Raw genomic sequence first — 13,341 nt, 5'->3', positions numbered from 1 at the left:
TAAAGTTTTTAAATTTCTCTCGCATTTCTTTCCTGATATAAATGGTTTTATAGCGACTCCACCACACGTTCTATACGTCGAATTTGAAAATAAAATACTTGTTATTCGTAATCTTCGGCATGGCATCGGATGAACTGAAAGAAGAAAGTTGGAAACACGCTGACGGAAAAAAAGAAGATATCGCAACGCCAACAACAAGTGGCGCGACATAAATGAAAGTTGGTAGGCGCATTTCTACTTGATGTCTACACAAAACTCGCACCAGTCGCAAAAGGGTGGAAACTAGGTTTGCTCTGAGCGGACGCTGTAAAGATCGTGAGCGTTAGTTACCTTTGAGACAGGGCGTGGAATGTTGATGTTGGTCGAGAATGCCTTCAGGGGGACAAAGACGCCATTAGCAACACGCCGCTGAGTTTGAACTGTTTCGTGTTATAGGGCTATGAGAGGCCGGATGTTCCATCTCCGATAATGGAGAAAGACTTGAGAAGTATGTAGCCACTGTACATGATTGCTGGCAGCGGTGTCACGAGAATGTACGGTCGCAAGAAGACCGGACTCTGGACGGCCGCGTGGCACTACCGAGAGGGAAGACTATCGTGCTAGGCGTACGGTTCTGGCGCTTTGTACTGCATCTGCAACACCAATTTGAACAGCAGTTGGAACCACAGCAGTGCAACGAACTGTTACAAATCGGTTAGTTCAAGAACAGCTCCGAACTAGACGCACTTTAGCGTGCAAACGAGAGCTCATTCGAAACAGGGTGGAGGTCTGCTGTGTTTTTTGATGAGAGCTGGATCTGGCTCGATGCCAGTGATGGTTGTGTGTTGGTTAGAAGAAGGCCAGTTGAGGGCCCGCAGCCAATGTGTCTGCGAAGTTGATACACTGGACCTACACCTGAAAATTTGTACTTCAGTCTGGTGATTCGACCTGTTGTGCTGCGGTTCACGAAGAGTATTACAAGGGGTGTTTTCCAATGGGATAACGCTAGCCCACATACCGCTGTTGTAACCCAACATGCTTTACAGAGTGTCGACATGTTGCCGTGGCCTGCTCAATCACCAGATCTGTCTCCAATCGAGGACATATCAGACGTCATGGGACGACAACTCTAATGTCACCCACAAACAGCTTCAAACGTTTCTATAATGACCGCTCAAATGCAACAGGCATGGAATTCCATCCCAAAACTGACATCTTCGACCTGTACAGCATAATGCATGCACTTTTGCATGCTTACTTTCAATATTCTGGCGGTTACACCGGTTACTGATATACCAGCATTTCACATTTGCAATGTCTTGTCTCGCGTTGACATCAATCTGCGATCTTGGAATGTTTATCGCTTAAATACGTTACCCAGACAAATGAATTCACGCAATAACAATACTCTACATTCATTATATTTTCGGTGTTGCGACTTTTTTTCCGTCTGCGTGTATTTGCCTAGCACTGAGAGGATGATAACAGTTGATGTGATTTCTGTGGCTAGCAATAATTTGTGGCAGTGAAACGAAGCGCGCCGGCGCTGAACTACAGTCCCTGACATTGTTACCTAACCACGACATCTCTTAAATTTACACATAATGTCTTATAAAAGGTTTATGACTTTTACTTTCTGTAAGAGCAAGATCACTGGACAGACTTGTGAGACAGTAGCTCCATGTATCATCGCAATGGTGCACAGGCACCCACCACCTCGTTATCGTCACGATGCCCACGCGTTCTTCGATAACAACCTCCCCCCCCCCCCCCCCCCACATTCCCCTCTTCCCGACGTGACCTAACAATAAAGTGAATGTGCAGATATTTGCAGTGACGAACTGCTTCGACAGGTACAATCGACATACGTACAGTATTATGTTAAAACCTAGCGATTTATTTCGTCAGAGATTTAGCAAAGGCACTCTTGTGCTCGTGTTTAAAGGCTATGAAGACGAACTCCGCATACTCTGTCAGATACAGAATTAAAATACGTAGGATTATCGATGTATATGTCAGAATCACGTAAGTTCTGTTGAATGAAAAGCAAATAAAAGGCGTTGATTCATTGGTATAATAATTGAAAGCAGTAATTTGCTTTTAAAAGAGATTATTTACATAAAACACTGCAACAGAATACAAGAAGTATGTACAAAGAAAATCATACGCTTTTTGGACTATGGAGAGTGTGCAACGGAAATCCTGAAAAGACTAAATTGCTATACAGTGGAAGAATGACATTCTTTACTTCGCAGATATTTTCCAGGAACCGTCTAGTATCCTACTCCTTAGAATGTTATTGACGAACACCGTACGAATCGTAAAGTGAAAATCAGAATAATAACAGCTTGCATAGAAGAGGCTTAAAGGTACCATTATCTCTACTCTTCATCCATGAATGGAATCGGAATGAAGCTTAATATATGGCACAGTAAGAAGTACCATAAACCGTACACTTTGCAGCAGTGATTCGCAGAGCATCGACGTAGATATACACTGAGGTGAGAAGTCATGGGGTAACGATGTGCACATACACACACGGCGGCAGTATCGCGTACACAAGTTACGAGGGCCGTTCAGAAAGTAACCTCCGGTTGATTTAAAAAAATACACCAAGTTAAATAAAAATATTTTAATATATACATCTTACAACTACATCTTTGCACTATTTTTCTACATAGTCTCCATAGCGATTGAGGCACTTATCGTATCTCTTCACAAGCTTTGAAATTCCTTCTGCATAAAAATCACCCGCTTGTGCCTGGAGCCAGCCTGTGACCGCATCTTTGAGCTCTTCGTCGTCATCAAACTGCTGTGACCCGAGCCATTTCTTCAAATGCATGAAGAGGTGATAATCACTTGGCGCCAGGTCTGGGCTGTAAGGTGGATGGTTGATAACGTCCCACTTGAAGGACTCAAGAAGGGCCGTTGTTCTGCGAGCAGAGTGAGGACGGGCGTTATCGTGCAAAAAAACGATACCGGAAGTCAGCATACCACGGCGTTTGTTCTGTATAGCCCGTCGTAACTTTTTTATTGTTTCACAGTACACGTCTTGATTAATGGTCGTACCACGTTCCATGAATTCAACCAACAACACCCCTTTGGCATCCCAAAACACCGTTGCCATCAGTTTTCTGGCAGAAAAATCTTGCGAGGCTTTTCTTGGTTTGGTAGGCGAATTTGAATGTGCCCACATCTTTGATTGTTCTTTTGTCTCAGGGTTCACGTACTTAATCCAGGTTTCGTCACCGGTCACGATTCTGTTTAACAATGGTTCTCCTTCGTCCTCATAACGTGACAGAAAGTCTAATGCAGAGGCCATTCTTTGAGTTTTGTGGTGGTCGGTAATAATTTTGGGCACCCATCGTGCACACAACTTACGGTAACCCAATCTTGCTGTCACTATCTCGTACAAGAGAGTCTTAGAAATCTGTGGAAAACCAGTAGACAACTCCGACATTGAGAAACGTCGATTTTCACGAACTTTTGCATCAACTGTCTGAACGAGTTCGTCAGTCACCAATGATGGTCTACCACTCCTCTCTTCATCATGAACGTTTTCTCGTCCACTTTTAAATAAACGTACCCATTCACGGACAACTCCTTCACTCATAACTCTTGGTCCGTACACGGCACAAAGCTCACGATGAATAGCTGCTGCAGAATATCCTTTGGCTGTAAAAAACCTTATGACAGCACACACTTCACATTTGGCGGGGTTTTCTGTTACAGCACACATTTCAAACTGCCACAAAAACTAAACTAGCGCAGGTACGACGTTCACTCGACCACGGCTTGATGCCGACTGACCTGTTGAGTGCGTGAACGCACAGATGGCGTCGCTACTCCCCCCACAACCCGCACTGTGACCAATCGGAGGTTACTTTCTGAACCGCCCTCGTATAAAAGGGCAATGCATTGGCGGAGCTGTCAATTGTACTCAGGTGAGTATGATCGCAGGACGGGAATTAACAGATTTTGAACGCTGAACGGTAGTTGCAACTGGAGGCATGGGACAGTGCATTTCGAAAATCGTTAGGGAACTCAATTTTCCGCGATCCACAGCCTCAAGACTGTGTCGAGAATAGCAGATTCCAGGCATTACCTCTCACCATGAACGACGCAGTGGCCGACGGCCTTCACTTAACAACCGAGAGCAGCGGCGTTTGCGTGGAGTTCTCTGTGCTAACAGACAGGCAGTACGACGCGAAATAACTGCAGGAATCAATGCGGAACGTACGACGAACGTATCCGTCAGGACAGTGCGGCGAAATTTGGCGTTAATGGGCTGTAGTGGCAGACACTGACGCGTCTGTCTTTGCTGACAGCACGACGTCGCCTACAGCGCCTCTCCTGGGCTCGTGACTCTATACTATTGGAAAGCCGTGGAGTGGCAAGATGAGTCGCGATTTCAGTTGGTAAGAGCTGATGGTAGGTTTTGTGTGTGGCTCAGAAGCCACGAAGCTATGAACCTAACTTTCCAACAAGTCACTGTGCAAGCTGTTAGTGGCTCCATAATGGTGTGAGCTGTGTTTAAACGGAACGGATAGAAAATGAAAAGATTGATCAGTAAATATTTGTATGTCTAGCTGTTATTGCTCTGCTGTTCTTTTTTGTAATTATAGTATTACGAGAATTCAAGAAACAACGATAAAAATGCAGTAATCAGTTTCTAGCTAATTTGATTCAACGGCTACAGTACAAATGAGAATTTAGGCACGAAAATATGTATTTTAAATAATCCTGGAGTGCACTAAAATACTTTAACGTAAATTTTTTCGTATGGCATGATGAACAATTGATTTTTGACTTCGAAAAATCAACAGCCGACAACCTTGAATTTGCTGCACCATAGACAAACGAGCTAACAGCTCATCCACCAGCACTGGGAATAATAACAACAATAATCATTTAATTACTGAATAAGGCTGCAGGAAATTAGGAATAATCACAGCATCATTTTATATGTAAAATTATATAACCACTTAGGAATGATAAACAAAAAGCCCTACTTTATAGACGTATAATCTTTTTTCTTATGAGCCCCTCACATACCTTTACGGGCAGCGCGCTATTTGGCGAGACAGGGAGGTGAACCAGACCCCACTGAATCCGCGCGGTGATGCAGCGACCGTTTGTCTGGCACACCTGCCAGCCTGAGCGTGGTTTTTAGGCAATTTTACAGCAAATGCTTAGATAGTCCCGCAATTTCCATCTCAGAAAACGTGGTATACAAACAGTTGCAATACGATAATTGCAATACGATAACTCACAGTACCAAGTTTACAATGTTCGCAACCAGATTGCGCACACTAGTTATGTCCCTTAAATAGTTAACTGATAACGTTTACGAGAACAAATGAAACCAGTCATTAAGCATAAATAAGAATAAATTTGGCAAATCATGAAAAAGAAGCAACCCCATGCGAGGGGATAAACACTATAAAATGAAAGAGAGAAATTTTGAATTTATACATCGTTTATTTTTATCAAATTATGCCATAAATTTCCGAAAACCGTCCAAGTTTCAATGTTAGTTTTCTTTATTACTTAATGTCTAGTTTCGAGCCTAAATTCATTATCAAATCATCCAATAAGCTATGCAATGGCACTCATTACGACAGCGACATGACTGTTCATTCTAGACAAACACATCTTGTAAGGCAGTACAGGGCTGAACCTCGTTCACCTAACTCTTCTACTGAACAAGTTCAGTCTTGCACTGCTTTACAAGATGAGTTTAACGAGAATGAACAGTCATATAGCTGTCGTAATATATTCTATTGCATAGCTTACTGGATGGTCTGATAGTTAGCTCTGCGTCGAAACTAGTGATAAAAAAATTTAATACTGCAAATTCGACGGTTTCTGCAATTTCTTGCATAAATTGTTAAAGCATCCAGTTGCTGATGTCATGACTATTAGAATACTGTAAGTTAGTAAACAGTGTATATTTATGTGTTCTATTTTTCCGGGATAGGAAGTTGGGCCGCTCTTGGCTACTAGTTGCCTGGCCACAAAAGTGGTCAGGTTGTTAATCCACTAATAACGTACACTATTATACATAATTATGGAAGTTTCGTCACTGTCCGCCCAAAATTTAGTGCTTCAAAACTTCAGCGCCCTAGACTGTTGTCTCGTTCAGCTACAGTAAGGCGCGTTTGTTATAAATAGCAGGTTGACATTGGAAGTAGATATTTGTACAGGATACTCACAAGCTACCGGCGAATCCTGCCGCCTTGTTCTCGATGATGGTGGGCTCCGGCGGCTTGCACATGATGATGAGTTCCTGGTCCGACATCATCACCACGCCGGGGAACTGCGGGAACCAGATGCGCACGTGCACGAAGCCCTGACAACACACGAGAACACGTTACTCGTCAGCACTGCATCGACAGCCTCCTCGAGAGACAAATTCTTTGCGCTAACAATGACCGAAAGGAAACGATGCACTGGTTAAAACCCGAAAGGGAGGTGAAATAGCCGACGCAGATTCCTGGCTTTTATTTTAGAACTCAGTGACTTTGAACGTGGACTAGTCACCGGAGTAACAAATCCCTAAGGGAAATATCAACCTTTGTAAACTGCCCAAGTCGACCTTTGTGATGTGATTGTGAACTGGAAAAGGGAAGCAACAGCCACAGATTAACAAGTTTTGTTTTACATACTGGACACCGTGTGTACTTTCAGGTTAGAGACAGTTCTGCGACTTTCTGACTTACTGGAAGATAATGGTAGTGTGAATATTTATCTACAAGGTTTGTAGCTGCTCTTCGTGAATGCTCCATTTGCTCGACTTAAAGCTGCTGTTCGGCTTCCAGTCTTTTGAATTATCGCCAGCACTGTATTGATGACATGGGCACAAGTTTTCTTCATGTTTTGAACGTTATTGCCAACTGTTGAACGTTATTGCCTACTGAACTGTGTGTGTGTGTGTGTGTGTGTGTGTGTGTGTGTGTGTGTGTGTGTGTGGTGTGTGTGTGTGCATGTTTCCGTTTAGTTATGTTGAAAGTTGTTCATTTCAAGTTTCATTTTTTGCTCACAATTATTTTGCTTTTCTTCAATTGCCAGTTGTCATTACAATGCTTCGCGTCTTTCTAATAGTTGAAATAGGCTCTTTGAGCAATCTCTTTCTGTCTCCACTGATGCATTTCGTATTTTTGGAGGTCGGTTTAGGTCACAAGCCAATGAGTAACGTTCGCTGTTTTGGAACCACGAGGTGTATTCACCATTCTGGTGCTGATTCTTCTCAAATTCTGTTCTGTTTGCTTTGGGAGGCAGTTTGGCTTTGCCTGGTGTCTGTGAGAGTAGGTTCGGAATTTCTACAATGATGAAGAAAATGGATGAGATGTTTTCAGCTACTTGCCGTGGTGCCTGTTAGGCGATGTTCAGGTTATTTCTGAAGTGCATTCTAAGTATCTACCCAGTTAACTTGCTCCTTTTCATTAAATGGAAGGTGATTATGGGACCAAATATCATCTTTTGAATCCATCGTGCTGTGGATTCAAAATTATCATTCTCTCCTACACTGTAAAAGACTTAGTGTTTTATTAATATTTATTTGTATATTGATAATATGTGATTCCGTTAACTCTTTGCGAGATTCCTACTTGTATTTGCCACTTTGAGGACCCATGTGGGCTTTGTAAATCAGTTGCATTCTTTTGAGAACAATGTTGTTGTTGTGGTCTTCAGTCCTGAGACTGGTTTGATGCAGCTCTCCATGCTACTCTATCCTGTGCAAGCTTCTTCATCTCCCAGTACCTACTGCAACCTACATCCTTCTGAATCTGCTTAGTGTATTGATCTCTTGGTCTCCCTCTACGATTTTTACCCTCCACGCTGCCCTCCAATGCTAAATTTGTCATCCCTTGATGCCTCAAAACATGTCCTACCAACCGATCCCTTCTTCTAGTCAAGTTGTGCCACAAACTTCTCTTCTCACCAATCCTACTCAATACCTCCTCATTAGTTACGTGATCTACCCACCTTATCTTCAGCATTCTTCTGTAGCACCACATTTCGAAAGCTTCTATTCTCTTCTTGTCCAAACTGGTTATCGTCCATGTTTCACTTCCATACATGGCTACACTCCATACAAATACTTTCAGAAACGACTTCCTGACACTTAAATCTATACTCGATGTTAACAAATTTCTCTTCTTCACAAACGATTTCCTTGCCATTGCCAGTCTACATTTTACATCCTATCTACTTCGACCATCATCAGTTATTTTACTCCCTAAATAGCAAAACTCCTTTACTACTTTAAGTGTCTCATTTCCTAATCTAATCCCCTCAGCATCACCTGATTTAATTTGACTACATTCCATTATCCTCGTTTTGCTTTTGTTGATGTTCATCTTATATCCTCCTTTCAAGACACTGTCCATTCCGTTCAACTGCTCTTCCAAGTCCTTTGCTGTCTCTGACAGAATTACAATGTCATCGGCGAACCTCAAAGTTTTTACTTCTTCTCCATGAATTTTAATACCTACCCCGAATTTTTCTTTTGTTTCCTTTACTGCTTGCTCAATATACAGATTGAATAAAATCGGCGACAGGCTACAACCCTGTCTCACTCCTTTCCCAACCACTGCTTCCCTTTCATGCCCCTCGACTCTTATAACTGCCATCTGGTTTCTGTACAAATTGTAAATAGCCTTTCGCTCCCTGTATTTTACCTCTGCCACCTACAGAATTTGAAAGAGAGTATTCCAGTTAACGTTGTCAAAAGCTTTCTCTAAGTCTACAAATGCTAGAAACGTAGGTTTGCCTTTTCTTAATCTTTCTTCTAAGATAAGTCGTAAGGTTAGTATTGCCTCATGTGTTCCAACATTTCTACGGAATCCAAACTGATCTTCCCCGAGATCCGCTTCTACCAGTTTTTCCATTCGTCTGTAAAGAATTCGCGTTAGTATTTTGCAGCTGTGACTTATTAAACGGATAGTTCGGTAATTTTCACATCTGTCAACACCTGCTTTCTTTGGTATTGGAATTATTATATTCTTCTTGAAGTCTGTGGGTATTTCGCCTGTCTCATAAATCTTGCTCACCAGATGGTAGAGTTTTGTCATGACTGGCTCTCCCAAGGCCATCAGTAGTTCTAATGGAATGTTGTCTACTCCCGGGGCCTTGTTTCGACTCAGGTCTTTCAGTGCTCTGTCAAACTCTTCACGCAGTATCTTATCTCCCATTTCATCTTCATCTACATCCTCTTCCATTTCCATAATATTGTCCTCAAGTACATCGCCCTTGTATAAACCCTCTATATACTCCTTCCACCTTTCTGCCTTCCCTTCTTTGCTTAGAACTGGGTTGCCATCTGAGCTCTTGATATTCATACAAGTGGTTCTCTTCTCTCCAAAGGTCTCTTTAATTTTCCTGTAGGCAGTATCTATCTTGCCCCTAGTGAGACAAGCCTCTACATCCTTACATTTGTCCTCTAGCCATCCCTGCTTAGTCATTTTGCACTTTCTGTCGATCTCATTTTTGAGACGTTTGTATTCCCTTTTGCCTGCTTCATTTACTGCATTTTTATATTTTCTCCTTTCATCAATTAAATTCAATATTTCTTCTGTTACCCAAGGATTTCTATTAGCCCTCGTCTTTTTACCTACTTGATCCTCTGCTGCCTTCACTACTTCATCCCTCAGAGCTACCCATTCTTCTTCTACGGTATTTCTTTCCCCCATTCCTGTCAATTGTTCCCTTATGCTCTCCCTGAAACTCTCTACAACCTCTGGTTCTTTCAGTTTATCCAGGTCCCATCTCCTTAAATTTCCACCTTTTTGCAGTTTCTTCAGTTTCAATCTGCAGTTCATAACCAATAGATTGTGGTCAGAATCCACATCTGCCCCTGGAAATGTCTTACAATTTAAAACCTGGTTCCTAAATCTCTGTCTTACCATTATATAATCTATCTGATACCTATTAGTATCTCCAGGATTCTTCCAGGTATACAACCTTCTTTTATGATTCTTGAACCAAGTGTTAGCTATGATTAAGTTATGCTCTGTGCAAAATTCTACAAGGCGGCTTCCTCTTTCATTTCTTCCCCCCAATCCATATTCACCTACTATGTTTCCTTCTCTCCCTTTTCCTACTGACGAATTCCAGTCACCCATGACTATTAAATTTTCGTCTCCCTTCACTACCTGAATAATTTCTTTTATCTCGTCATACATTTCATCAATTTCATCATCATCTGCAGAGCTAGTTGGCATATAAACTTGTACTACTGTAGTAGGCATGGGCTTTGTGTCTATCTTGGCCACAATAATGCGTTCACTATGCTGTTTGTAGTAGCTAACCCGCACTCCTATTCTTTTATTCATTATTAAAGCTACTCCTGCATTACCCCTATTTGATTTTGTATTTATAACCCTGTAATCACCTGACCAAAAGTCTTGTTCCTCCTGCCACCGAACTTCACTAATTCCCACTATATCTAACTTTAACCTATCCATTTCCCTTTTTAAATTTTCTAACCTACCTGCCCGATTAAGGGATCTGACATTCCACGGTCCGATCCGTAGAATGCCAGTTTTCTTTCTCCTGATAACGACGTCCTCTTGAGCAGTCCCCGCCCGGAGATCCGAATGGGGGACTATTTTACCTCCGGAATATTTTACCCAAGAGGACGCCATCATCATTTAATCATAAAGTAAAGCTGCATGTCCTCGGGAAAAATTACGGCTGTAGTTTCCCCTTGCTTTCAGCCGTTCGCAGTACCAGCACAGCAAGGCCGTTTTGGTTAATGTTACAAGGCCAGATCAGTCAATCATCCAGACTGTTGCTCCTGCAACTACTGAAAAGGCTGCTGCCCCTCTTCAGGAACCACATGTTTGTCTGGCCTCTCAACAGATACCCCTCCGTTGTGGTTGCACCTACGGTACGGCCATCTGTATCGCTGAGGCACGCAAGCCTCCCCACCAACGGCAAGGTCCATGGTTCATGGGTGAAGTTGAGAACAATATACCAACGTATTTATAATATTTCGCTCTGAATTATTTCCTCCAAACCAAGTAATTTCATTTACTCTCCTTACGTAACGCTGCTAGATACTGTCACATCGCCATATTATGCAAACTTGATGCAGCCAGGTTCGTCACATAAATACTCAGATATGAAAAGAACAGTTAAATAAATTAATTGCGTTCTGGAGCTGCAAACCATTAGCAGGATTTATGTTACTAATGGAGAAAAGTAATTCGTCGCCTATTGTGAAAAATCGTGCTGGTTTGTGAATACAGTGTTTTGTGATCTGATACATCAGTGAGATATATCGTGTAACACACGGCTTTCTAATAGAAACTCAGGAGGTGGTTATGTTTTGAAGTTGTTTTCTGATCTTAGTGTGAATCGTTATATATGATACGAGGTGACAGTTTACCATAATGAGCGGCTTTTGATGCCTGAACACGTGATTGATAAGGTACTCTTCGGCTGCCAGAGGATGCATTGTGAGTGGATGACAGAGACAGGGAGTCGGCCGGTAGTATGGGTATGTTGTGCAGTCGGTGAGTGAGGAGCTTTGATGGCGGACGTTCTCAACAGAGAATACATTTTATTCGAGATGCTCTCTGGTGTGGCTGAGAACAGAGAATGATTTTGAGGTGATTTCATAGAAACGGCACATTTGAGAAAGGTAACATCAATACAGTTCTTATTTGCTGCAAGGGATAATCGCGAAGTATTGGAGTGTAAACATTACATTTTGTTCAATAATATCTACGTTTTGGTTCCCAGAGCAACTTATCGGTCAAGTGTTCAGAATCTTAATCATTATTCATCACCCTCCACTTCCAGTCAAAGCATGTTATAAGAAAAGTAAAGAGTAATTTTTAACTTAAAACTGTTTGTCTGAATCACTTCTCATTGTGTATGACAATGCTAAGGAAAGATCATAGTTTCATGTTAATCTGATTCACTGCCGTGTTATTACAGAGATCTGAATACCACCTAAGTTTAAAATAAACCTTTTTCATTTATCTGAAAACGATTTACTAACTTTATCTTTACAATTTGAATACTAATCGTAACATTACTACTCACTCATGCCTTGCACTATTGCGTGGGCAGTTAGCTGTATTTTGGGAAAGATAACAAAACTCTCATTTGGCAAACCAAACTGAAGTAAATGATAAGGCAATTATTCGTGCAGGTCTTTACTTCAGAATCATGCAGTTGAGAACTATATATTCTTACGAATGAACGAGACAGATAACAGCTGACTCAGTGGCGGATCCAGGATTTTGGTTTGGGAGGGGCTTGACCCAACTGAGCGTAGGCTTTCTCAAGGTAAACATTAATATACTAAAAACCACACATAATTTTATTTTGCTCATTTAACGCATAGCGAGTCTCCTCGGATAACGCTTTGCAAATTCTTCAATGACTTCAACAGGTTGTAGGCTGCCATATGTATCTCGGTGAATATACATGGCAACCAAACAATTCAACCTGTCATCCGTCATTGTCGTACGAAGCTACGACTTTATCAGTTTAAGCGAAGAGAAGCTACGCTCCACACTACAAGTAGATACTGATAATGTAGCGAGAATTCGTAAAAGAATTTTTACATTAGGGAAAAATTCATGTGTCTCTTGATGTGCCTCTCCTGCTGTTTGGGGGGTGGGGGGAGTTCCCTGTCTCCCCAGAGCTCCTTCCAAAGAGTTATTTCTCCTAATAACGAGAGAGAATGAGACAAGTCGCTGCTGTAAATACGTGCAGCTGCCACTGAAGACTTCAGATTTTCTGTTTTTACGATGGTACTTGATATGAGGGTGAACAGGTCGAGAATTGAAGAGTGCACTGCTCTCGAAAAGCGACTCCGCAACTATCCCAATAGAAAATCGATGAAAGGAAGGAATACATTCAATTTGAAACAGAACACATGACATTATTCTCGAACTCGAAAGAACAGAAAAGAAAGAAATGCTATGTCAAGCAAAAATCGTGTGTATGTATTAAACGTTTATTTAACGTGTAGTAGTCCTTAGCATCAGGTGCTTCTCTATTTGAGCGATGAGCACATAGTTTAGCGATTTTGGGTGTCTGCACTGGGATGTCCAAAAGTTCTACAATATAACACACCTCTTGGAAAATTTCTTCATATTTCGTTTCTCTGTATCGTTCCAGTGTTCTTTTTACACTACCATCCCACAGCAAAGATTGAGATCTAATGCAACAGTCTAAAGTTACCGTGAAAGCGAAACAGTAATTTCAAATACAGCGGTGGTTGCCGTCAAAGTTAAGACAAAGTGATATCGTTTGTAACGCCGGAAATGCATATCCTCCTGTTTCCATCTATTGTACTATAAATTTTTTCCTTATTTTGTTACCTGAAGATATGACATT

The 13,341-nt window shown here is 41.7% G+C and overlaps 1 protein-coding gene across 1 annotated transcript in view; it reads right to left on the bottom strand.

The window, feature by feature from the left end:
* Positions 1 to 13,341, bottom strand: part of LOC126251319 (uncharacterized) — a 285,573-nt gene that overhangs the window by 176,461 nt on the left and 95,771 nt on the right. The window contains exon 4 of the mRNA XM_049951649.1: positions 6,195 to 6,331. Within this exon, the coding sequence (XP_049807606.1) occupies positions 6,195 to 6,331 (137 nt within the window). The remainder of the gene's footprint in view (positions 1 to 6,194; positions 6,332 to 13,341) is intronic.

This window comes from Schistocerca nitens, chromosome 4, assembly GCF_023898315.1.
Source record: "Schistocerca nitens isolate TAMUIC-IGC-003100 chromosome 4, iqSchNite1.1, whole genome shotgun sequence".
Classification (NCBI taxonomy): domain Eukaryota; kingdom Metazoa; phylum Arthropoda; class Insecta; order Orthoptera; family Acrididae; genus Schistocerca; species Schistocerca nitens.
This window is presented reverse-complemented; position numbering and strand designations above follow the sequence as displayed.